Source organism: Setaria viridis, chromosome 2, assembly GCF_005286985.2.
Source record: "Setaria viridis chromosome 2, Setaria_viridis_v4.0, whole genome shotgun sequence".
Lineage (NCBI taxonomy): Eukaryota > Viridiplantae > Streptophyta > Magnoliopsida > Poales > Poaceae > Setaria > Setaria viridis.
The window spans coordinates 27,458,710-27,483,211 of NC_048264.2; the positions used below are offsets into that span (position 1 = coordinate 27,458,710).

At 47.5% G+C, this 24,502-nt stretch overlaps 4 protein-coding genes across 4 annotated transcripts; 2 read left to right on the forward strand and 2 right to left on the reverse strand.

Moving 5' to 3' along the window:
* Positions 1-3,063: 3,063 nt before the first annotated feature.
* LOC117843911 (uncharacterized) lies at positions 3,064-5,255 on the forward strand. The gene is made up of 3 exons (XM_072291849.1): positions 3,064-3,259; positions 3,480-4,591; positions 4,940-5,255. The coding sequence occupies exons 1-2, from the start codon at positions 3,064-3,066 to the stop codon at positions 4,574-4,576; spliced, it is 1,293 nt and encodes a 430-aa protein (XP_072147950.1). The 3' UTR covers positions 4,577-4,591; positions 4,940-5,255.
* Positions 5,256-8,014: 2,759 nt separating this feature from the next.
* LOC117841984 (enolase 1, chloroplastic) lies at positions 8,015-12,465 on the reverse strand. The gene is made up of 7 exons (XM_034722313.1): positions 11,849-12,465; positions 9,817-10,124; positions 9,446-9,600; positions 9,041-9,358; positions 8,602-8,748; positions 8,465-8,515; positions 8,015-8,344 (listed from the first exon to the last, which is right to left on the reverse strand). Exons 1-7 carry the CDS (start codon positions 12,448-12,450, stop codon positions 8,279-8,281), a joined length of 1,647 nt encoding a protein of 548 aa, XP_034578204.1. The 5' UTR covers positions 12,451-12,465; the 3' UTR covers positions 8,015-8,278.
* A 3,162-nt stretch (positions 12,466-15,627) lies between these two features.
* Positions 15,628-19,713, reverse strand: LOC117844817 (pentatricopeptide repeat-containing protein At5g15010, mitochondrial). The gene is made up of 5 exons (XM_034725610.2): positions 18,568-19,713; positions 17,506-17,559; positions 17,154-17,177; positions 17,023-17,065; positions 15,628-15,973 (listed from the first exon to the last, which is right to left on the reverse strand). The coding sequence occupies exons 1-5, from the start codon at positions 19,696-19,698 to the stop codon at positions 15,852-15,854; spliced, it is 1,374 nt and encodes a 457-aa protein (XP_034581501.1). The 5' UTR covers positions 19,699-19,713; the 3' UTR covers positions 15,628-15,851.
* A 1,983-nt stretch (positions 19,714-21,696) lies between these two features.
* LOC117842999 (xyloglucan O-acetyltransferase 2) lies at positions 21,697-23,611 on the forward strand. The gene has a single exon (XM_034723547.2). It carries the CDS (start codon positions 21,922-21,924, stop codon positions 23,341-23,343), a length of 1,422 nt encoding a protein of 473 aa, XP_034579438.1. The 5' UTR covers positions 21,697-21,921; the 3' UTR covers positions 23,344-23,611.
* The last annotated feature ends 891 nt before the right edge of the window (positions 23,612-24,502 follow it).

Below are 24,502 nucleotides of genomic sequence, written 5' to 3' on the forward strand. Positions count from 1 at the left end.
CACCCCAAAGGCCAAGCAATAGAAGCTATCAAAGCGGTAAAACAGTTGAAACAAATACAAAATAACTGAAAGAAGAAATAAAGCTGAAGGAGCAATATATGACCAAAGACCAAAGATGTAAAGAGGAAAACGATGAAGAAGTAGTGCAAGCTGGGCCACCAGTGCAGCAGGCTTTGCAATTGCAGGAAGGGTCCATGAGACAATCTCAGGTGTTAACTCTAGCTCCCTGCAAAGTGGAAGCATTAAGCATGTATTGAAAATGAAAAATTTTGTTATGGGAGGCAGATGATGGCATTCTTAGAGAGAAAGAATGCATATTTGACCCACGAACTGGCAGGAAACTAATCTTAGAAATGTCAACCTACATATCCTAAGAGGATGGGTTTACATGTGTTGGAAGGAAGGTACCTGTTGGTGGGCCTCAAAATGGACAACTCACCAGCTGATATTAAATAGGAGTACGAAATATCATCAATTTATCTCCTGATATGGTGTCTATAACTGATCGAGAACCTACCTATTGATATCAATCGACAAATCTGTTCAGTACAATTTGAACTAACTTCGAAATGCAATAATTTATCAAATACCATACTCTTGTAGTAATTTGATTCCGAAATCAATAATATATGGTCGAAGAACAGTGCAGAGCAGGAGTACCCAACGCTGGAAAAATGAGAAGATTAGTGAATGAAAACATAACAGATCATCCAACAATGATGTTACAGACTGAACCTAACAAATGAATTAATGAAAGAAACGTATATCAACAGATAAATGAAGGCAGTCTTACGAAAAAAACAAAGCATTTCAGAGGGGGTCACAAATAAGGAAACCAAAATAAGTTACTGCATATAATTAATGATTGCTACCCGGAACCTATGAACCGGTATTCAAATGATTTCTAACGTACCAAATAATTTATAGTTCAACCATCACATACTGATTACTTGAATTGGATGGCAAAATCGATTGAAGCTTGATTGCTTGGGTTCATTCAAGGCATCTTCATTTCATATCTATTAAAGAAATCAATCACGCATCCTAATTGGTGAGCTTATGCCCGCCCTAGTTCCTTCCCCGCTCTTAGTTTGCTTTACAGGAACCATTTTCGCGAGGAGGGTTCCAATGAATCCTTAATTGAAGCAGGCATAATTTATCCTGATGCATATAATGACAAAAGGCATTTGATGCAATTGTGGGAGCCCACAAAACATGTCTTCCTTTATCCAATCCATCAAAACACATTGCATTCCTTGGATGGAACCTGTAAACTCCAGGAAGCATTAATAACAACAAAGTACTCCGATCCCATGTATTCTATATATACTTCTATGAAAGAAAAAGATGTTGGTCTGACCATTGTGCAGGCTAAACCTGCTGTAGGATTTCAGAAGTAAAACAGTATAAAGATGGGCATAAGCTAAGGAAAATACATACTCTAAGATCACATGACAAATATGATGAGCAGGTAGACCACATTCAGGCAACAATCTGATTGAGGCAAGTATCAGCACTTCAGGTGCAATGCCTGATACCCTGATGAATGATCGAATCCGTTCTGAGTCAATAATAATGGCTTACAACACTGAAACAGTAAAACCATAAAGGCACACAGGGCTCTCATCAAAGTACAGAATTACAGATGGGGCAATTTGCATTATAAATACATGTACACTAAAATGAGCAAATAAAACCCACAATACCACAAATGGTCCCTTTCATTAAAAAAATCACACATCTAATGATCACTACTAAAATTCCATATGTTCCTAAATGCTGAAGACTGTCTTCACGATAATCCCATCCATATTGTTCTCATGCCTATTCATCACTATCAGAAAATTTTTAGTTCAATGTTATTGTTGGAAACGTCTCGTTTGCAGCACAATGCTCAACAGTGATGTGGTATGCCAGAAATTTATATTCTTATTGCATGCTTATAGGTAGTCATCATCATGATATCGTTTTAGAAACACAAATTTGGCACCTAAAAGAAACAAATCACAATCTAAGGACATTTTCTGAGCTAAGTGTACGCAGCATCTACTTTTGCAGTACAATGCTCAACAGTGACGTTCTAAGCCAAAATCTGTATTTTTAGGTTGCATGCCTGCAGGTAGTCACCATCATGACATCCCTTTAAGAACACAAATTTGGCAAGTAGAAGAAACGAATCACGATGGAAGGATATTTTCAGGGGTAAGTGTACACAAGGAAAAAAGAGCTCTCTAATGCGGTGAGCTATACTATACACTTAGTAGCCTTAGTAGTTGGTTAACATGCTATCTCTTCGAAATTGCAGATATCTAACCAGCTCCAATTTAATTACTCTTCAATCTGGAAAATGCAATGTGCTAATATGAAGACATCGGTACCTGTCTTACAGCAAAGGAAAGGCCAATGTGGCGATGTGTACCTAATTTCCATGTTACCCCATGAAGTTATAGCTACAATGCTCTTTAATATTTTTTGACATGAACAGCAGAGGGTGCTAAATTATTGACCCAAAACGAAGCCTGCAGGTTAATGGCTAATTCATTCCAAGGCATCCTAAAATTTGAGACAAAGAAGATTGCATAGTAGATTGTCTCAAATCTAGCAGGAACCGTTCCAGAAATTCGAGGGCTCCTCCACAAACCATACAGCAACTCAAATTAAAGAGGTAATCAGAGATACTGCATCTCGGAGAAGTTTCCCGTCTATGAGTTCAGAATCAAAAAACAACGAAACCATCACCCTATTGTCCAATCTGTAGAAGATCAAACTGTGGAAGGGGCTAAAAGTCATTACCTGCAGGCTGCGGCCTAATCCATTGCAGAAGGGAGTAGGAGTGGAGCACCATAACAGAAGAATCCAGCGTCGTCCCGGCACCTCGATAACGCTGGCCACAGGGCGACGGCTACGGAAGAGGTCGAGGAAAGCGAGTGCGTCACGCTCCAATCTGCCACCGCTGCCATAGTCCTACGTGCCACGCCTAGGCCAGCCACAGCACCTGCGGGACCACGCGGCTGCGCTCCGCCACCGTGCAACAACCGGTAGCAGCACGGGAGGGGACCCACGATGACGGCCGGGAGGGGCGGCGTGACGGGACGGATGGCGCCGAGGCCCGAGAGGGGCGGCGCGCGGCGAAATCCGGCGGCGCCAGCAGAGCGGCGTACTTGGGGAGGGACGCCTTGCCCCCGCGCCGCGCCCCACCGCGCCCTGGCCCGTGCACCGCCCCCGCACGTCACCCTGCCGCCGCTCCTCACTGCTGCCGGTGAGGGGCGCGCGGAAGGGGGACGGGAGGGCCGGTGAGGGGCGCCGCCATGCCTGAGGGAGTGAGGAGGAGAGGGAGTCGGAGAGAGGGGTGGGGACGGGAGATCACTTTCGGTGTCTCGTAGCAAATTTTTCCTTGGGTTTTCTGTCTGCTTCAAGAGGTTTTGCACTAGTTTTGTTTGAGTTTTCACCTCATTGAATGGTCTTCACATCTCTACTAGTTTATTCGGAGGCTGTGCTACTACATGGGCTGGCTGAGCCGCCAGCTCAACATCGAAAGCAAACACCAAAACAGAATGAGAAAGGCCCAGCCCAGGTAATTTCGGGCCAGGAGGGTTTTCCACGCCTCGAAGCGGCCCGTGCTGTGACTGTGAGTGAATCGCACGAGCCGGCGGGACAGAGAGCAGGACAACGGATCCTCGCCGCCGACGCCGACGCCGACGCCGCCACTCGCCACTCGCCACCTGCCCACCTCCGTGGCTCCTTGCCCCGGCCCCCCGCTGCAAGCCTGCAACGCATCCTCCTCGCGCTGCACATTGCCCGGCGGACCGGCCGGTCCGCCCTCCCTCCGTCCCGTACGCGCCCCTGCCCCATCCCACCAAACCAAACCCTAGCCGCCGCCACCGCCAAAGCCGGTAGGGATGGCGAATTCATGGATGTCATGAGGGCGGCTCCCTCTGGTTCCAATCTCCCAACTTTCTTCCGCTGGTGCCTTGGCGGCATGGCCGCCTTTGCCTCCGGCCCTGGTTCTGGTGCCGCCTCTGCTCCGGATGCGGCTGCGGCTGCGGCTGCGGCTGAGAGGGTATTACGACTGGGGAAGGAGGTGGAGGTGGAGTGCGGCGACATCTCCGCCTCGCAGGAGGACCTCCTCGCCCGCGCCCCCTTCCTCGGCGGCGGCGGCGGGGAGGAAGAGGCCGAGGTGTTCAGTACCCCTCCTCTTACTCAGGGCCAGCAGGGTCAACAGAGCCAGCAGGGCCAAGGGGTACAAGAGGAGGAGGAAGATGCCATCACCATGTGCTCCCTCCCGTTCACCCAGCTTTCCCCTTCCGTTCCCTCTTCGGAGGACAAGGAGGATCAGGCGCTGGCGGTCTCCAAGCCGCGGAAGCCTCGGGTTTGCACCAGGAAGGTGAGAGGCGCCAGGATCAGGACTCCAACACCGAGCCCGAACCAGAGCCCTGACAATCGTAGCACCAGCACCAACACCAGCAGCATTGTCGACCCTCTCTATAGGGCTGTGCTCATGATCCCCACAAATCCTGCTCCACCCACCGCTGCTGAGGACCTCCTCGCGCTTGCTCGCAACCGCGGCATCTTCTAACCTCCCTAGTTCGCGGTCAGTAAGCACTCCGTTGTACCAACCAGTCCTTGACTTCAATTTTTGTCTAGACAATGTCTGCATAATCAATGTGTTCTGTAAGTGGTTTCTATGCACCATATATTGGACAGGAGCTGTCTAATCTTTTATGTTAATGTCGGGATGCATTCATTACCCTGGGAAATATTGAAGCGACCTACAAACATATTGAACATGTGCAAATGGTTTGCATTTTGTTAGTTTGGCACAAGAAAACTAGCTAGCCATGAGCATTTCACCATTCATCTTCATTGATGCAGTGCAATGTTAGTAGTAGAGCATTGTGTAATATCACTATATCAGTGCTGACTTTGTTATTTCATTCAGGTAACATTTTTCCTTCTGGGTTGCCCTGAAACTGACAAGCCTGGGACTAGATGATACTAACTAGTTCAAATAATTGTTAGACTGATAGATCTTACACTAGTTATTGGACGTTTCCATTTCCTGGACCGACTGGCATGACTGTGAAGCAACTTTGTTTCTCTCTGTCTGTCTGATGTACTGCATTTGAAATGACTCCCATCCATTTTATAAGATAGTGTGGGTTCTGTATGGCTATATATGAAAGCTGGGATAGAAATGGAACTAGGGTGGTGTTTTTGACCAAAAATGTAATGCAAATGTTTTGGAATCACGCTAACATTCATTGCAAATAGAATGGCAAAATCTGACTCTGTTTGGTTCATCTCTGCAAATAGATGATGGAAGCTAAAAATAACATCGATAAGGAGGGCCATAGAGACCTGAGAACACCAACAATGTCAGATATTGCTTATCCGAGAAGCTGATTTGGGAAATCCTGGGGATTTGGAGATCTCCAGGGTTCTTCAGTTGGTCAGACATCTCCCAGGCAGTTTACCTAGCAGCTAATCATTGGAGAAGGCTTAAGAGTAGAGACAAATTGGCAGAGCATCGTGCAATGCAGGGAAGCACTTCTGCACTTGGGCTGATGGAGAGCCAGGCCACTGCGCTTTGCTCGCAATCTCGTGCCTATAGTGATGAACTTGTTTGAGGTTATGTTTCCCATTGCCATTGGGACTTCTTGTACAAGGCTTGCTACGTTCTGCTCCAGTCCAGTAAGATGGTTCTGACTACCTGCTGGAATATAGGTAGTTATATCGCTTAAAGAATCGGGGACCATCCGGCGTTCGGCGCGACCTTGCTCGCCGCGTGGCTTCAGCATTGCGCTGGTTGCCAATCGCGCCGTCGAGCGCTGGCCGGCAGGCGTCGATTGCCGCGTGTCCGCAAGTTCGCGTGCCGCCTACGTGGGGCGTCATTCTTGCGTCGCGAAGAAATCGAAGCCTCGGCACGCTGCTGACTCCAAAGGTCCGTAGCATTGTGTTGTTGTGCTAGGTGTTTCAGACCATCATGATTGTTGTTGGTGACCTCTATTTTTCCCTCTTTCTATTTCTCAAAAAGGAAAAAAAAGAGAGAGATGCCAAGCGAATGACCTTTACATTGCCTTTTGTTTCGCCTTTTTTCAGGGGTGTGCAGGTTGTCAACCAGCAGGAATTTTATCGTAATGTGAACCTTGGTCAGTCAATGTTAACATAACTATCTACTCTCAGTTCCTTATAGTAGTCTATTAAAACAGTGTCGATTCATAGTGCGTGGGGTTCCAAAGTTATTTTCATGATGATGAGCATTTCTATTTGTACCTGTACTTGTGTGCCTCTTTGCATATTTTACAGATTGTATGTGTTTACAGACCTTGAAGTTTGTATCTGATTGTACCAGCCTTTTTTACTTCTGCACCTTCCTTCATCTCCTAATTAAGATATTTCTTCGCTGATAGCAGGTTCCATGGTGTAATAATTTGATGTGGTCTGTTTGCAGCAGTTTCCCCCTCTAATTAGATGCTTTGAACTATTTCAATTTAGTCGCCCATTAATTCCCATTTATCCATAGCCTCATATGTTACCTAACAATATCCTGTGCAAGAGACCTGCCTCCCTCATCTAACCTCTGAAAATTTTCGCTTTTTTTAATTGCAGCACACTAAATACCAACTAAACTATGATTGCCTCAGCTTTGTGTTATGATCCTCAACGAACACCTGAAAAATCAAGAGTTAAATACATCGGCGGCCCTTAACTTGTCTCGAGATGCCACTTAAGTTCACGAACTCGCAAAATCGAAATCTGGCACTCCAAACCTTCAAAATCTGATGTGGCATGCCGACGTGGTGCCACATGGATGAATATATGCAAAAAAGACCTCCAAATGGTGAGGGGGAGGTAGGAGGAGGGGCTGGGGCTTTGAGGGCCTGGTGCGGGTGAGGATGTGGAGGATGCGAGGCCACGTCACCCCTGTGGACGCGGCATCATCACCACCGGCGCCGCCATTACTATCGGCAAGAGAGGAGGAGGGAGACGAGGAGGAGGATGCGGACATAGAAGATGATAAAAATCAAGAGCTTTTTTGTATATATGCATCTATGTGGCGTGACGTCGGCGTGCCACCTCAAATCTAAAAGGCCATCGAAGGGGTATGGATCTTAACAAGTTTGGGGTGCCAAATTTTGATTTTGCGAGTTCGTGGATCTAAGTGGCATCTCGAGACAAGTTGAAGGACCGCTGATGTATTTAACTCAAAAATCAAGGAGACGAGAGAACTAGATCCACATTATTCATTCAGTTAATGTGGTTTCCACTGCCTAAAGCTAGCTTCTCTTTTTGTCCAGGATTTGGATCACTGATCTATCTTTTCTAGGACTACTGTACCTACTCCGTTTGAGGTCGTTTTCGCAATGATGTGCGTTGAATGTATGCTCCCTAAATCGCAAATGGAAACCTAACGAAGAACCTCTTTGGTGTCTATATGTACCTTTTGTCATCTACATTGTTATATATGCTGCAGCCTTTCTTTCAAATATTAAACATGAATATGTAAAGAGTACTATAGGAATTAAAAACGTAATTTGCATAGCCCATTAGCGTTCGTAGCACCAGCTATCAAAACAACAAACCAACAAAAATCCTCGAGACGACCATGCAAGCGTAATGCACAGGGATCCATTGTAATAACGCATAAAGATTCCTAGTGGTATATGGTGGTTGCTAGCCTCTTTGAGCACCGAATGAATTCGCTCAGAATAGTTGCGTAATAATTTAGGAGTAACATCGAGCAAGCAAATTCCGAGCATTGTTACTCCATGGTTGTATCCGTTAAATTTAACGAGCCAGCGTGCCTGATATGCTATGCCTAACGCGTATCACCATTGTTGGTCTGGAAAATTTGTCGCACGTTGAAATGTTTGATACCTAGGTCATTCGCTACAGTTGCTTAAGTTTATTCCGACAACTTTAGTCGTTCCATTCGGTTGGCAATTGGCATATTGTAGCAGCCCAGCTACAGTGCGATGCATTTTAAACATACAACACTAAATTGGGCGAAAACTGAAAGGCGGAACAAGGCTTTGTGTGTATATAAGATGCCCCTGCGGCCCTGCGCAGTTCGTAGGGTGCCTTTTCACTGGCTGATGCCAATGCAGACGCTAAGATGCATGTAGACATAATTTTAACCCCGCAAGAAAACTGGGATGGCTCGTGGTACATGGATGAACGACATAACTTGCAATGGTCTAGCGCTTTTATTTCTACCCCACAGTACCCGCAATTTAGTGATTTAAGCTCTACTACAATTCTGAAGCCTGTATAGTTCTTATGGCGACCTGAATGCTTCCCCAGCATAGCGCACATTGCCAAGCTCCTCTTCAATTCGCAGAAGCTGTGCAGAAACAGAACCTAATTAATAAGATGATTCAAGCAAAAACAGAGGAAAAAGAAAAGAGTCTAGACTGAAACAGGAATATAACAAATGGAAGTAAAATCAGGAGGATGATTTTACCTGATTGTATTTTGCCAGTCTCTCACTGCGGCATGGAGCACCGGTTTTAATCTGAAACATACAATAAGGTTCAGTTATCGTCTGAGGAACACCGGCAGATATATAATGTGATAGCTAGGGTTTCTGGTGGACTTTACCTGCCCACTAGCTAAGCCAACAGCCAGGTCAGCGATGAAATTATCTTCTGTTTCACCGCTTCTGTGGCTGACCATCACACCCCAGCCAGCAGCTTTTGAATCAAGAGCAGCTTGAATTGATTCAGTGACAGAACCAATCTGGTTCACCTGGAATCAATATCAACAAAGACATTTAGTTTTGTAGTCCAAGCTTGACTTGGATCCTGTTTGCCAAGTGATTATGTTCCCCATTGAAAGGAAGCATAAAATTTGAAGGTAGATAATGCTTTACATCACATCCCTTGTTAATCTCAACCGAAAGAAACTATATTGAGCAGCTATATGCTATATTACAGCAAGGCTGCCACATCCTACACTTATTATGTTCACCAAATATGAATATCCACTTGTCTGTTATCATAGTAAAAAAGCATCTCAAAAGATAGTAGTAAATGGGTACCTTCAGCAATAGAGCATTGCAAGCCTTCTTGTCAATAGCTTCTGCTATACGTTTTGGGTTTGTGACAAGTAAATCATCACCAACAATTTGGATATCAACTGAGGACTGCAATGAAGCCCATGAGCTCCAGTCATCTTGATCAAAGGGGTCCTCAATTGATACAATAGGGAAGTCCTTGACGAAATCTCTGTACAGATCACCCAGACGCTGGGCTGAAAGAACATGGGCTCCATCATTAGGCTGATTCTTAAAGTTAAGATCATAGCTTCCATCCTTTGTAAGGAACTCTGATGCCGCAACATCCATTCCAATTTTTATCTGCGTCAGGATTTCTTTTCAGTATTTTAAAAAATAGAAAAGATCGATCAAACAAATGGGAATGAAAATAGTTAAATGATGTCACACCTTTCCAGTATAGCCTGCCTTCTCAATGGCATCCATAAGCAAGACAAGGCCCTCTCTGTTGTCTTGAACATTAGGAGCAAAGCCACCTTCATCTCCAACATTGCATGCATCTTGACCATATTTTGCCTTAATGATGCCCTTCAGGACATGGTAAACTGTAAATGAACAAGGATATTCCAAGTGAGATTGATGATAAAACTGCCAGCTATGGAAAACGAGTGGAAGCAACTGTTCCCAATATAGTTGTTTATACTGATATAATGAAAATGACTCTCAGTTGCATCTATGCTGAGAAATTAAAGTGTGGCATGCATAAAGGAGACAAAGTAGTTGCTAAAGTATACCTCCCTATAGAAATAAAATATTATTACCTTCACTCCCCATTCGAAGAGCCTCAGCAAATGAAGATGCTCCAACGGGTAAAAGCATGAACTCCTGCATGGCCAGATTGTTGCCAGCATGGCTACCTCCATTTATCACATTGAAAGCAGGGACGGGCATGACGAGCTCTTTAATTCCTGCTAGTTCCTGAATATGTTTATACAGAGGAACTCCCTTTGCACCAGCACCTGCCCTGCATAAACTCAAGGATACTCCAAGAATAGCATTGGCACCCAGCTTTGATTTGTTCGGAGTTCCATCAATATCTAGCATGATTGCATCAACATCGCTCTGGTTCCTGATAGAATGGTAGGTGCAGTTTGCATTAGATATGACATATAGCAAATATAAAGCCAAAATGGTAAAGAATTATGTTGGAGCACCTTCCAACATGTAAACATGCATCTGGATACAAAATGTTAGTGTAAATTGCAGATCCTACTCTAATCGACATTTTCTTTACATTCCTTCTGATGGGAATGAGGTGAGTGCACTACCTATGTCCTTTTAGTTGATCAGTACAATTTTATTATCGTTAAAACTGTGGGGAATGAAATCCACCAGAAATGGTGGTTTTCCATATCCATAACTGTTTTTATAACAGTACCATAAGTTCCACACATCAATTGGATGCCAGTAACTTTGGTAGTCTACTAAAAAAGGAAATAGTAAATTGGTACCCCAGGAATTATGCTCCATGCATCATAGCATAAATAGCACAGAAGCTTCTAAACAAAATATCTTTGAACTACCATACTATTTGATTAGACAGCGCAGGATGTAGAAATTTTGTGGTGGGTGTTCTACCAAAAGAATATCAAGTTTTAAAGTGATCCAGATGCGGCATCTAAGATCATATACTAACCAAGAACGTGCGTGTTAATGGTTTGGATTTTAAAAAGATTCAGAGTTTAGCTGAAACCCCACGATACTAGATGCAGCCATGCAAACACATAATGGTTGCTCTAGCTAGAATTGACCAACCACATTCAACATGTGTGGTACTCAAATGCAAACATTGAAACAGAAGTCAGATAATTACTTTGAAAATTGACAATAACATAATCACACAAAATTACAAGAACGGTAACTGTACAAGAAAAGCACACAGAAGTTGCTTGAAAATGGCTTCTTCAAATATTATTATCACGCTTGCACGAGAAATGTTCCATGCAGCACCAGAAAATACATTTCACACCAGAATAATGGTAGGCAAAGCACTCCAATCTTTAGTGGCTATAATTATATCAATACAAATTAGCAGGTTTCACTAAGTTAACATGCTAAGCAAATGACCACCAAACTAATATTCCTATCTACTTGCAAACAGGACATGTATGATCAGTAGTAACAGCCATATGCGTTGAACAAAATCCTCTTGCTAGTAGGAAAGCAAGCTCAATAATAATCATGAATTGTCATTACCACCAGAAAAGTAGAAACACTGCCGTATACTTAACTAAAAAAGCTCAAGTGTCTACTAGCTACTACCCGGTACTTTATTCGTTATGAACAAACCCTTAATAATCCTCAAACTGGAAAAGGTTCTGCATCCCTCACCAAACAGACCTTAACATCATGCTATTCAGGACCTTAGGATTCTCCTCATCGCTTTCTGTAAAACTGTTGCTCATGGATGCAGACAACAAAGTCCAAAAGCACCTAAATCCCATATAATCAAACCCACACAACTTTGCTCCAGCACCTGCGTAACTCCTGACTTACGTGAATAAACGAAGTATGATATAAATGAGACTTCCACAAATCTAGCCACATTTCACTTCTAACTCTTAGAATTAAAGGTCACCAGAAGATCCACACATCACTGTCAGATAGCAGTCAAACTAGTCAACCTATTAAACCCCATGTACCAGCAGTTCGACCTTGGATCACACACAAATGAAACACCACGTTTCCCAACTATACCCAAATTACCCAGTTCGCAGCAGTCACACTGGGGATCAGATATACGGATCGATCATTTGTACAGAAGTCAACCTGAGATATTGATCTCCAGCTCACCTCACATCAACGCCAACGAGCTTGGGCGCGATGACGTCGTTGATGTTGCGCACGGCTTGGAGCACGCCCTTCCCGCCGTACACGGCCTTGTCCCCGTCGCGGAGCTCGAGCGCCTCGTAGATCCCCGTGGACGCCCCGCTGGGCACCGCGGAGCGGTGGAGGCGGCCGTCGCCGGAGACGAGATCGACCTCGACGGTGGGGTTCCCGCGGCTGTCCACGATCTGCCGCGCGCGGATGGATCGCACCGCCTCCGCCCCAGGCGCCGCCTTGGCGGGCGTCGAAGCGGTGGAGAGCGCCGCGCGGACGGCCACGGCGACGGCTCGGCGCGGCGGAGTGGCGGCGGCGGGGAGGAGGGGCTTGGGGAACGGGAGGTGGAGGTGAGGGTGGGCCATGCGTCGGAGGCGGAGGGTGGCGGCGGCCGGCGGGGAGTAGGAGGAGGAGGCGGAGGGGGTTTTATATGGCGGCGGTGACGGCGGCGGCGTGGGGGAGGTCGTCGCGGCTGTTGGGTGGGCGGAGGCGGCGAGGTGGCGAGGGGTTTCCGCGAATAAATTTTTGAAGGAGGCGGGGGGTTGGTGGAGGTGGCAGGTGGGCCCGCGTGTCATCGAGGGGTTTGCCGCCCTGCTGGTCGTTTGTGGTTAGGCCAACTGGCCTTTTGGGGTTGGTTGGTCTGGTAGCGGGCCGGTGGGAGGTTGGGAGGGCGGAGCATCTGATGCCTGCTGGTCGCCGGGGCCGCCGGAGCTCAGGTGAGACGGTGAATCGTGTTCTCTCTGCTCATGTATCGTTTGCGAACACAGAGGATTTCTGGTCGGAAGTCCGTAGAAACCGGTGTCCACATCCAAGGTTATTGAGATATATGGGTAAGGCGCACTATTGATCTTTAAACTTGTTCGGAGTTGTCAAAATGCTACTAGTTCGCTTACAAAATGCTTCACTTAGAGATGTATATCTTCTCAATTTAAGGTGTGTCTGTATGTTTGGCAGCTCCATAGTGTTCATATCGCCTTTAATTTGCCAATAACCATTCATATCGCTACCTACATCGATATAACAATAAAAAAAATTCTAATGAGATGCAATTTAAAGAGTGGGAAGATGAGGGAAGCCCTTTTTGAATCCTTTTATTAAGCCATTGCAAATCCTGTAAGGCAACATTGTATAAAAAAGTTCAATATAAAAGCACACAAAGGCTTTAGACTATGAAAGGCTACCTTGAAGGAAGACCCACCAGCCCACATTTCAGGTCAAAGATGGTAGATAGTTCTTATGGAATGTAAGGGGTTATATGTTAATTAACAAGGTTTGGATTTTAAATGAACAATTAGGGAGTGTTTGGTTCCTTGAGCTAAAGTTTAGTTCGTGTCACATCGAATCTTAGGAGGACTAAATGTGAGGTAATTATAAAACTAATTGCACAGATGGAGGCTAAATGACGAGATGAATCTATTAAGCCTAATTAATCCATCATTAGCAAATGGTTACTGTAGCAGCACGTTGTCAAATCATGGACTAATTAGGCTTAATAGATTCGTCTTGTCGTTTAGCCTCCATTTGTGCAATGGGTTTTGTAAAGAGTCTATGTTTAATACTTCTAATTAGTATCTAAATATTCGATGTGACAGGTGCTAAAGTTTAGGGGTGGAAACCAAACACCCCCTTTATAACAAGTTTAGATACGTAAATATGTAAAATAATAGTTCAGAGACCTAGGTAATACCTTTGAAAAGTTTAAGAACCGTCAGTTTACTGTGCTTCTAGAAAAACTTTTATAGTTCCAACGGTAATTACCGGATGACTCGGTCACACATCTCTCTTTTAATGTGGTTGTTCCGCCATGCTTAATGTATGATCCTAAAACCAACCCCTACAAACATTTGGGAATAGATTTGGTTGTGTTTTGTCGAGACTAAGCTTTAGTGCACATGTGACATTAGAAGGCTCCAATGACAAACCATTATGGTAAACCCTCTCCAAATAAAATAAAGATAAAGAGTAAAAGTTTTCAAACATAGTTTAGGAACATGGTTGACATAGCTAGTAAGATTTTTTATGGTGGAACCTGAGTCCTCGACTAGACACTTGTGTTTATATTTTCTTGAATTTATTTTAGATTTAACCGGCGCTATTCTTTCAGTGCTAGTCGACGTGCCCATCGACAGCAAGATGCCAGTGGTGACTTCGTCAATTTCGAGAATTTGCCGGCTAGTCTTTTCGGATGTGCTCATAGCTAGGGTTGCGTGCTTATGTTCATAGGGACGAGTGTGCTTACGTGTTTGTGTCTTTACTGTGTGATTCGAAAACAAATTGATAAATGCATATGGTACACTAGCGGCCCAGCAAGATGACTTGGTAGTAGCCATCAAGAAACTCTGTACTGCATTTGCCACGGGATCCGGATGACCGGATGCAACGGTGGCGCGCGTTAGGAGCAGAACATTGTTGATTTGTTGTTACGCCATTAACCAATCGGCAATGCAGCCCCTGTGGAACTCGTGGCGGCAAACTGGTATGATGTTGCACCGATCGCCATCCTCAAACGGGCTCAGGCAAATCGCGCCGTCCTCTGGGCTAGCGATGGCACCGATCACTTCGATCATAATGGATTCCGAGTTCGTTTGGCGTTTTCGCTCTGCGTGCTGGCTGAATCGGAATCGCCGAGGGATCGGAGTCCGAATAGAAGACCGCACGTGTGCGCCACCGCTAACATAAACCAACGCCGCCGCCGTCCTATCCACGAAACGTATCCAGCAACCAATCTGACGAACGATCCCAGCGACCTGCGGCCATCAACCATCACGATGGACTGGGAAGACTTCTGCGACGGGCTCGACTGGGGCCTGCTCGCCATCCTCGTGGCGGTGGCAGCCCTCATCACGCTCCTCGTCGCTGTCTACATCGCGATCAAAAACGTGCAGGTCCGGTTAGGGCGCGGGAACAACGGCGAGCCGCCGCCGCCGTCCATCGAGGAGCTGCTGGTGAGCATCCCGGACGTGGCGTACCGGGAGCTACCGCCTGGACCTGGGGAGGAGGACGTCGACGACGACGAGAGGGACAGGGACTCGTGCGCCATCTGCGTGACGCCCTACGAGGCCGGCGATGCCTGCAGCGTCCTCCCGGGCTGCGCCCACATGTTCCACAAGCCCTGCGTCGCCAAGTGGTTCCGCAAGAAGAACACCTGCCCGCTCTGCAGGGCGACGGTAACGGCAGGCCAGGGCAACGGCAACGCCGCGGAGAACATGGTGTAGTGTAGATTCTGTATCTGTACGCTGGATCCGATCTGCTCGTGCTGTATTTGTAGGCAGCCGAGAATTTTTTTATACGAGGCAGATGATCGAAAAGTGAACTGTATCTACCACCAGAATCCAGAGGCCTAACTTTGTATCATCGTTTATTCCATCACCGCTACCATAATGTTCTTTCATCTGGAACCCAATGTTTAACCCGTTACCCTACGGGTATATTTCTTCCTTCAGCGCAACGCCAATTCTGCCAGAAAACCAGACCGAGCAACGAAAACAGAGCCATCGTCGTTTCTATACAGAATGTTAGTGTACGATCAATAATAATAAAAGAGTCGCACGTTGATAGGTTTCCTTTGTTAGATATTCGAAGGCACGAAGATATATCGAATTGGGAAAAAAACAGACAGCAGCCTGTGTTATCAGGAAATCAAGAACTGTAGTAACTCACAGGGATTAAGCAACAGCATCACCTAGCATGAAAAATGTAAAACGGGACACATGTGACATGTCGCATTCGCACATCACCTTTGCCATCACAGCTTAGAACAGCCAAACAAATAGCAACTTGCACAAATCACAAATGTCTGAAGAGCTGAGAGCCCAAACTAAGGATGCAGTATTAACAAGATATCTCCAGTCTACATAGCTGACAGACAACTCACGCAATGGAGATGGTCCATGGAAGACAATGACATACACATAACTCTAAAATTTGCCACAAAGGCTCCAAATTTTTGCTCGCCAATCTCTGGCTCACAGCCAAGTTATGCAGAGTCAGCAGGCTTTGCCTCCTCAGGCTTCTTGGTAGGCATCTCAGTGCCCATCTCAGCTTTGAGATCATTGATGCTCTGCTCCAGCTCGTCGATCTTGGTTCCCATCTCATCTAGTGCAATGTAGTTTAAAGAAAACAACGCGTGTAGATATAGCTCACACAAAAATAGATTTACAGTAACTTCTATCATTCCCATCGTCAAGATCACAAAGAATCGATTCAAATTATCAACAAGTAAAATGGTGAAAATGGTACGATCTGATCTTACTGTGATAGTGTGATGAAGTAACAATCATGGAATCTTGGTGCATTTTCTATAATTCGAGATTACTACAAGAATATATCAGTGATGCCTTAAATCCTTAATAATAGCTTCATTTAACCATATTTCAGTTTCTCTTGAACACGCTGAGTGTAAGTGAACAATGGTCACCACACAGTTTCATAAATAAAGCTGGGACAGTTATACCAGCAAAAGTGGTCTTTTACTTCTATTGTAACGGCAAGTTTCAGTTCTGCACATAGCTATGCAAAATAATCACACAATTTTACTCTTGTAAGAAAGGTGCTTCGCATGCCCCAGACTTTTGCTTTATTCTTTAATATGCCAGGACAAGATTAACCTAAGAATAGCTTAACCAAAATACAACCACCACATTCCTTATTTTCTATCAAGCATTTTTGTGCTCCAAGAAAACAATAACTAAGCGAAGGGAGTTTAAAAGAATAAAAATATCAATTAAAACTAGTTATTGAGGTTGCTTATGGCAAAGCAGATTTTCTGAGTTCCAACAAGTATATTGTATGGGTAATGGCATATTTATATATATTTATAGGTGGTTTGTTTATATTTCACATTGAATAGTTATATAACGCTACAAGCTTGCATAAACATGCCCAAAAAAAGAAATGTGCGATAAAGTTTTCCTATATATATCAGCATCAGAAACGCATAATGGCATCAGACATAACTATTCAGAAAGCAATAATATCTCACCGGTAATAACGGCATCATAGAAGATATGGCATCAGATATTACTATTCAGAAAGCAAATAATATCGGTACTGGTAAAAAAAACTATAATGGCATAGCTCTGTTTTTCATATTTTCTTTGAAAAGATGAACAGAATGAAAACAATGAAATGATTGCAGATAAGGATATTTTTTGACACAATGTTCTGCGACATCGACTCAAACCTTGTTTGCTGCAATAGTCAAGGTTCAAGTGAGTGGGAAATGGTGGTAAATTATTTGGAGGAGATGGTTAATAAAAACATATCCGAAGGCACTCACCATCTGCCCAAGGAGGTTTTGCACCTGAAATGGAAAGCTTGCAATCAGCTATTACAGATTCCTCAAACCAGCAATAGAAAACCAGAAAATCAACTCAAATATCATATTCTCTGGCTTCAATAATTCAATGGTGCTTCATTTTCTTATCTAACTGGTCCAAACTGCATTGCCACTACATGTTACAAGAAGCATTACATCTTGTGTGCTGAATAAAACATCTCCAACCTTTGTTTAAGAGGTACTATTCTTATGTTTTATCTTACTACTGTGCCAGAAAACAGTAAAACTATCTATAAATAATGCATGCTAACAGATCTTACAATGTGTAACAGCATACAGAATCAGAACTTACAAAAGCAGTCATATCTGTTGGGTTCTGCGATGAGGGCTCTGAATCCATGTTAGTCTGCAAGATCAAGGTTCAGAAAATGGGTGAACAAACAACAATATACTGCAACAGAACTGCATATAAATCAAAATAAGCTCAGGCTGGTGTTACATAGCATTAGGATAGCTCATTGCTTTCCAGTTTCATACCAGCAAATGTATAATGACTGAAAATAATGAAATGCATATCCAGTTGTAACTTATAAGACAGGTTGGAAAATTCCAAATTGATCAAATATGTAACACTTTAGGGAATACAGAATAGTTGTAATGATGAAAGCATTCATGCATCCTAACGGACAAGTGTGTAAGAAAAGTCAAAAACCATGGGAAGGAAAACATAAATGTGCTCTAGAAAATACCCAGCAGGAAACTGCAGAGCCAAGTTATGAGGGCCACTCATCAATGGGATCACTGGGATTGTATTGTATGAATTTTATTACCTAACTTATACACCAGGAAGGGAACCAGGAAACAAATTTGGAAGGAAGTAGACACATAAGCAAGCCCTGCACTGTTACTTTCAGTCGACCATTTTCCATTGCTCCCTCCACTGGCACTCATGAAGGTCAATAGCAGAGAATGCATGGTCACTATTCAGATTTCTAGTTTCCTCTGCCTTCCTACTGCACATGATACTTGCCATATCTTGTATTGTGCAGGAAGTGCTCCGTCGCATCCTATCAGTGAGCATCTCAAGATCATCTCGCAACCCAATCCTGAGCAGCCTATCCCTCAGCACCTGACAAGTAGCCTGGTAAGGCGGGATACCCTCATCCACCATCCTCAAAAAGTAGCTGCAGGCCTCCTCTGCTCTATCCTTCTTGCAAGATAGCCCATGAATCATGACAGCGTAAGTTGCTGCCCCTGGATGGAAACCACGTTTTTCCATTCCATCCCAAACCTCAATTGCCCTATCAACTCTTCCTACAGAAACCAACATCTTCAGAATCATGTTGTAAGAATGCCGGTCAGGCAGACATGACTCTTTATCCATCCTTGAAATAAGACGTAACGCCTTGTTCACTTCTTTCAGCTTGCAATGTGCATTAAGAAGAGTGTTGTAGCTCCAAATATCAGGCATTTCCCCATTGTTTGCCATCTCATTCAGGATATTATAAGCCTCATCAACCTCTCCCAACTCGCAGAGTAACCGGATGACAGCATTATACGTGAATACATTTGGTGTCAGGTTGTGCATATGCATCCTATCTAGCACACGAAGAGCAGCACGAGCATCCTTTGCTGCACATGCAGAACGAAGGAATGGGCCATAAGTGGCGGCATCAGGGACAAGCCCATGGCTGCGCTGCATATCTTTTAGCTGCTCATGTGCAAGCGCAGCATCCCCTCCTCGGCACAAGGCATCAATCAACGCGTTATACGCGGGTACATCAGGCTTGATGCCTCTCTCAATCATTTCATCAAACAACTTCCTGGCATTCTCTGGCTTCATGACAACAGCCCAGCCAGAGATGAGGATGGTGTAGGCTTTTGCCGAGAGACCGAACTGTGTCGCTGAATCCCTAAAGAAGGCCTCGGCATGCTCTACCAAGCCATTATGCGACAACGCAAAGAGCAGCGAGTGGAGATCGGCGGCTGTTGGCGGGAACCCGAAACCCTCCATGGAAGAGAAAGCCCGGGTGGCGTCGTCGGGGAGGCCGGCACGTGCGTACGCGCGGAACAGCAGCGGGAAGAGGTCCCGCGAGAGCGCGGAGCGCGGGAGGTCGGAGAGCAGGGAGCGCAGCAGCGGGAAGAGCCGCGCGCCCGCGAGCGAGCCGGCGAGGACGAGGAGCGAGTCCGGGAGGTGGACGAAGCCCGGCGCCGCGGCGGCGAAGAGGAAGAACCGGAGCGAGGGCACGGGCAGGTTGCGGCAGCGGCGGAGGACGGCGGCCGCCGCCGCGGGGGTGAGGCGGGGCGCGAGGCCTTGGAGCGCGGCTCGGAGGTCGTGCCGCGGCCCGCGGAAGTCGCTCAGGACGCGGCAGAGCGCGCCGACGAGCTGCGGGTCCGGGTCCGGGCCGGGGCCTGGGTCGTGGCGCGGATCCGGCTGTCCGGGCGGCGCGGAGCAGAGGCCGCGCGGGAGGAGGTGGGCGCGCGGGCTGCGCGGCGGGAGGCGGCGAGGGGAGGCCAGGGCGAGCAGCCTCGCGGCAGATTGCATCTCGCGCGATGTGCCGCGCGGGGCCGGGGAGCTGTGCAGTGAGCAGATTTCGCTAGTGACGTGAGGATGCACCAAAACACACGGGAGATGGGGTCGTGGGATGGCAGCGAGGGGGCTTACCGGAGGAGCAGCGGGTCGTGGAGGAGGCGGGGCTCGGCGGCGGCCGGCGGATTCGGAGGAGAGGAGATCGCGGTGGGTGCGGGTGCGGCTCCGGTGGAAACGTGGGGAGGAGAGCGGAGAGCCGAAGGAGGGGTTGAGCAAGTTGGGGAAAGGTGTCGATGACGAGCGGGCCCGGGTCAAGTGTGCTGCCGAAAGTGAGCCAGGGTTTCGGAATTCTGTTTGAGGCAAAGAACGAGTGGGCCCGGTTTATGTAACGGGGGCGAAGAGCGCGAGAGTAAGTGGGTCGTTATGCGGGCCATGCTGATACGAGGGCCGCACGCAATGCCACTACAAAACCGTCATGCCCGGCCCAAGTTTGGCCCGGTCTACGGCGACAGATGCGAATGCAGAAGCTGGTCGGTCTCTCTGATTTACCACCACCACCACAAAGAGGAGAAGGACGTGCGGCTGTCGGTGCGCCGGACGGGCACGCAGCGGTCGGTGCGGCGGAAGAACGTGCGACCGGTCGATCAACTTTTGCACACAAGTTACTCAAAAAAAAAAGTTTTGCACAGAAGCGCGGGCCACGACGCTCCCGGACACGCCGCACGCGCACGATTCTGCACGTCTCCAGCTCTTATTCAGGAGAGACCGGCGCGGCACAATGGTTTGCAGTTGTCAGTGGGTCCTCTTAGTCGTATTAAATAATCTGAAATAAGTTAGCTTTGAACTATAATCTAGCTTATATACCCTTATTTTTCTTGTTCATTTTTCGTGTTCATTGGTTTTGTGCCTTTGCCCTTTGAGGCTTTGACAAAGTCACCGCACCCTGACTGCGGAAGTGCAGAGGATCTCAACCGCTGCACCTGCACATATGCCCGTTTATCAGCTCATCGCTTTTAACCTCTGTATAGCACCAGAGAAAACACTGTCTCAAATCAAACACATGAGAGTTCGAGTGGTTCTAACCAACAGTACAAGTGTACAATAATTTCTCTTCTGGATTAAAAGGCATTCTCACACTATGAGTCGATGTCCAAACAAATAAATCATACTATACGTTGATGTATGGTAACTGTCGATTAATATCTTGTTGTTGCATACGTACTGTTGTCTAAGGGCGAGTTTGGATCCTCGGGCTAAAATTTACCCCTTGTCACATCAAATGTTCGGATGCTAATTAAAAGGACTAAACATGAGCTAATTATAAAACTAATTGCAGAAGTCCTGGGCTAATTCGCGAGACGAATCTATTAAGCCTAATTACTCCATCATTAGTAAATTGTTATTGTAGCACCACATTGTCAAAGCATGGACTAATTAGGCTTAATTGATTCATCTCGCGAATTAGCCTCCATCTGTGCAATTAGTTTTATAATTAATTTATATTTAATACTTTTAATTAATATCAAACATCTAATGTTACATGAGCTAAAGTTTAACTTAGTATCCAAATCAGGCCTAAGACGACGTACTCGGTTGAGTGCCATGTACATACACCGCATCACTATTAGCTGCTAAGTTGCTGTTACCATAGACAATTTAAATTCCCAATGATTTCTTTATGGCTATACATAGCTGTCGGTGAGCTCTAATGCAAATAATGTGAAGCATTTGTTGTTGTACGTATGAACCTATGTCTCTGGTTTAATCTTCGCTAAATCCTCGTAGATGCTCGTCGATAGGCATCACAATGTTATGACGCAGTATTGCTGTATCTCCCGCATATTTTGTCACACAGTTCACTAGTACTACATTGGAACAAAGTAACGAACGATCTAGATCTCCTGCATTCTTGTTTTCATCCTGCTCATGCATAATGAGCAACCTATTAGACCATTGGCAACACGACGACTAATCGCACATGCTAATTACACAAACCTATAACAGTCAGCGAATCTGTTGGCTAATTGCCCATTTGATCTTAACCACCACCCATTTGCACACTCTACTCTGTTCCCATGTTAAACCGCAATTAGTTGCAATAAATCGCCGGCGCTCGGCTCTGACTCTGACTGAAACAGCGCTACTTCCCCATTACAGCCATCAGCGGATCAGCCCAACAAAACTCTCGTCACCCTCACCCCAGCTGGAGCTGGATCCATCCTCCCTCGATCCCGTCCCATGGGCGCCTCCACTCCCCGCCACCATCTCAGCAGCTCGTCCCTCCCGCAACCCCTCCTCGCCAAGCGGATCATCACCTTCGCGCTCTACGCCCTCATCCCCCTCGCCCTCCTCCACTACCTCATCTCCCTCCCTCCTCCTGCCCATCAGACCACCTCCGCCGCCGCCACCTCCCCATCGCCGCCGCAGGGGCCCAAAGCCGCCGCGGTTACCGAGAAGGCGGCCGCGGGCGCCAAAAGGACGCGTGCGGCGCCGCGGTGCGACTACTCGGATGGGGCGTGGGTGCGGAGCGCGGCGGCGCCGCTGTACAACGGGACGAGCTGCGGCGAGACGATCAAGGCCCGGCAGAACTGCGAGGCTCACGGGCGGCCGGACACGGGGTACCTCCGCTGGCGGTGGCGCCCGCGCGGGTGCGCGCTCCCGCCCTTCGACCCGGCCGAGTTCCTGCGCCTCGTCCGCGGCCGCCACGTCGCCTTCGTGGGCGACTCCCTGGCGCGGAACCAGTGCGAGTCCCTCGTCTGCCTGCTCACCTCCGCGTTCCCGGCCCAGCTGGTGCGCGGCGCGGGCGGCGGCGACGGGGACGGCGACGGCGACGAGCTCCGCAAGTTCCGGCGCTGGGCGTTCCCGTCCCACGACGCCACGGTGTCGGTGTTCTGGTCGCCGTTCCTGGTGAACGGCACGGAGAAGGCCAAGTCGGGAGCGGCGGGGGTGGAGCACAACCGGCTGTACCTGGACCAGCCCGACGAGCGTTGGGCGGCGGAGCTCCCCGGCATCGACGTGGTGGTGCTCTCCGCGGGGCACTGGTTCCTTCACTCGGCCATGTTCTACGACCGCGGCGCCGTGGTCGGGTGCCACCACTGCCCGGAGCCCAACCGCACGGAGACGGGCTTCTTCGGCGCGTTCCGCCTCGCCGTCCGCGGCGCGCTCCGCGAGGTCGTCCTCCGCGGCGCCAGGGCCCAGCAGCAGCAGCAACGGGAACGCCGCCGGCCGAAGCTGGCGGTGGTGACGACGTTCTCGCCGGCGCACTTCGAGGGGGAGTGGGACAGCCCGACGGCGTGCGCGCGCACGGAGCCGTACGCGCCGACGGAGCGGGGGGTGGAGTACATGGACGGCGAGATGCTGCGCGCCGAGGTGGAGGAGGCCGCGGCGGCGGGCGCGAACGCCAGGGCGCGCGGGGCAGGCGTGACGGTGGAGGCGGTGCAGGTGACGCGGATGGCGGCGCTGCGCGCGGACGGGCACCCGGGCGCGTACATGCACCCGTTCCCGTTCGCCGGCGGCGCGAGGGAGCGCGTGCCCAACGACTGCGTGCACTGGTGCCTGCCCGGGCCCATCGACGCGTGGAACGAGATCCTGCTGCAGGTCGTCAAGCGCTGGGCCGACGCCGCCGATGCCGACGCCGACGCCGAGTCCTCGGCGCCGTGAACCCAGTTTTACTTTTACCACGAGGGATGATCGAAGGGCCTTTAAACTAGGACGGAGAGTTGGGCTCAAATTCACAGGAATCTGTTTTAACTAGGTTTTGGAGCAGTTCTTTCGCCGGAATGCCCTCGGTAAAACGAGCTGATGTTGTTTTGGGGTTGCACTAACAGTGTGAGTGGTTATGCAGTTCTTTCCGCGCTCGTTGATCGTTGTATTACACTGGTAGGAATGATCGAATCTGAAATTAGAAAATGCGTACATTTTAAGAGAACTCTTGGAGCATTTTTTGTCTGCACTAGAGATCTACCTACCTAACTTCCCTTAGGATGGCACCGTGATTCTCTCGGAGTCCGCAGGTATCCCACGGGAACCGGGGCGACGTGTCACATACTCATCCTCCCTAAACGGCCTGGAGCCGCGAACCCGCCGTCCGGTGCGGATCTTCCCATATTACAGTACGGATGGGTCAAACCGGTGGGATTATAACAGAAGGAAATCAGGAAATGGGAGAGGCAGCTGGCATCGATCACGAGGGAGGGAGGACGGAGGAATCGTCTCTCGATCGCCTGTTTAGGCAGCACCTCGCCGGTGCGTGTAGAGAGCAGTACTCCTACCTCTGACCTCTCCAAGCTTCCCTTTGTCGTAACAAGCTAGTTTGGCATGATTTAGAGGGGTTTTGGCTTCGCAACTGTAACAGTACTGTGATGTTACTGTAGCAGCGGAGCTGAAGCTGTGAGGAGATATTTTTTTTTCTTCACCGGTTTCACCTCCTTCACAATTCATTTTAATTTTAAGGTCTCGGTATCCGTTCGGACTTCGTGCTGCAGTAACGCACAATACTAAATAATGTGCGTTACTGTAGCTGAAGTCCATTTATCCTAAGCCGTGACAAAGGGGGCCTAACTTGCGGCCTTGCAGCAACCGGAGTGGGGAACTTTTATTTTACAAAGAATGTTACGACATGCTCGAAGCCCAGCAAAGAATGAAGCTTCAAGCTGCCAGCAAAAGAGATTTGCATCCCCTTTTTCAGGTTGGAGGCCATGGTTATTACAAGCTACAACTCCATGTTCAATTCAATCTTCATCAGTACTACAGCAGACTGTTAACTATCATTCCGGTATTCGGCCCTTACACAATTTAAGCTGAAGTTGGTGAACTTGCT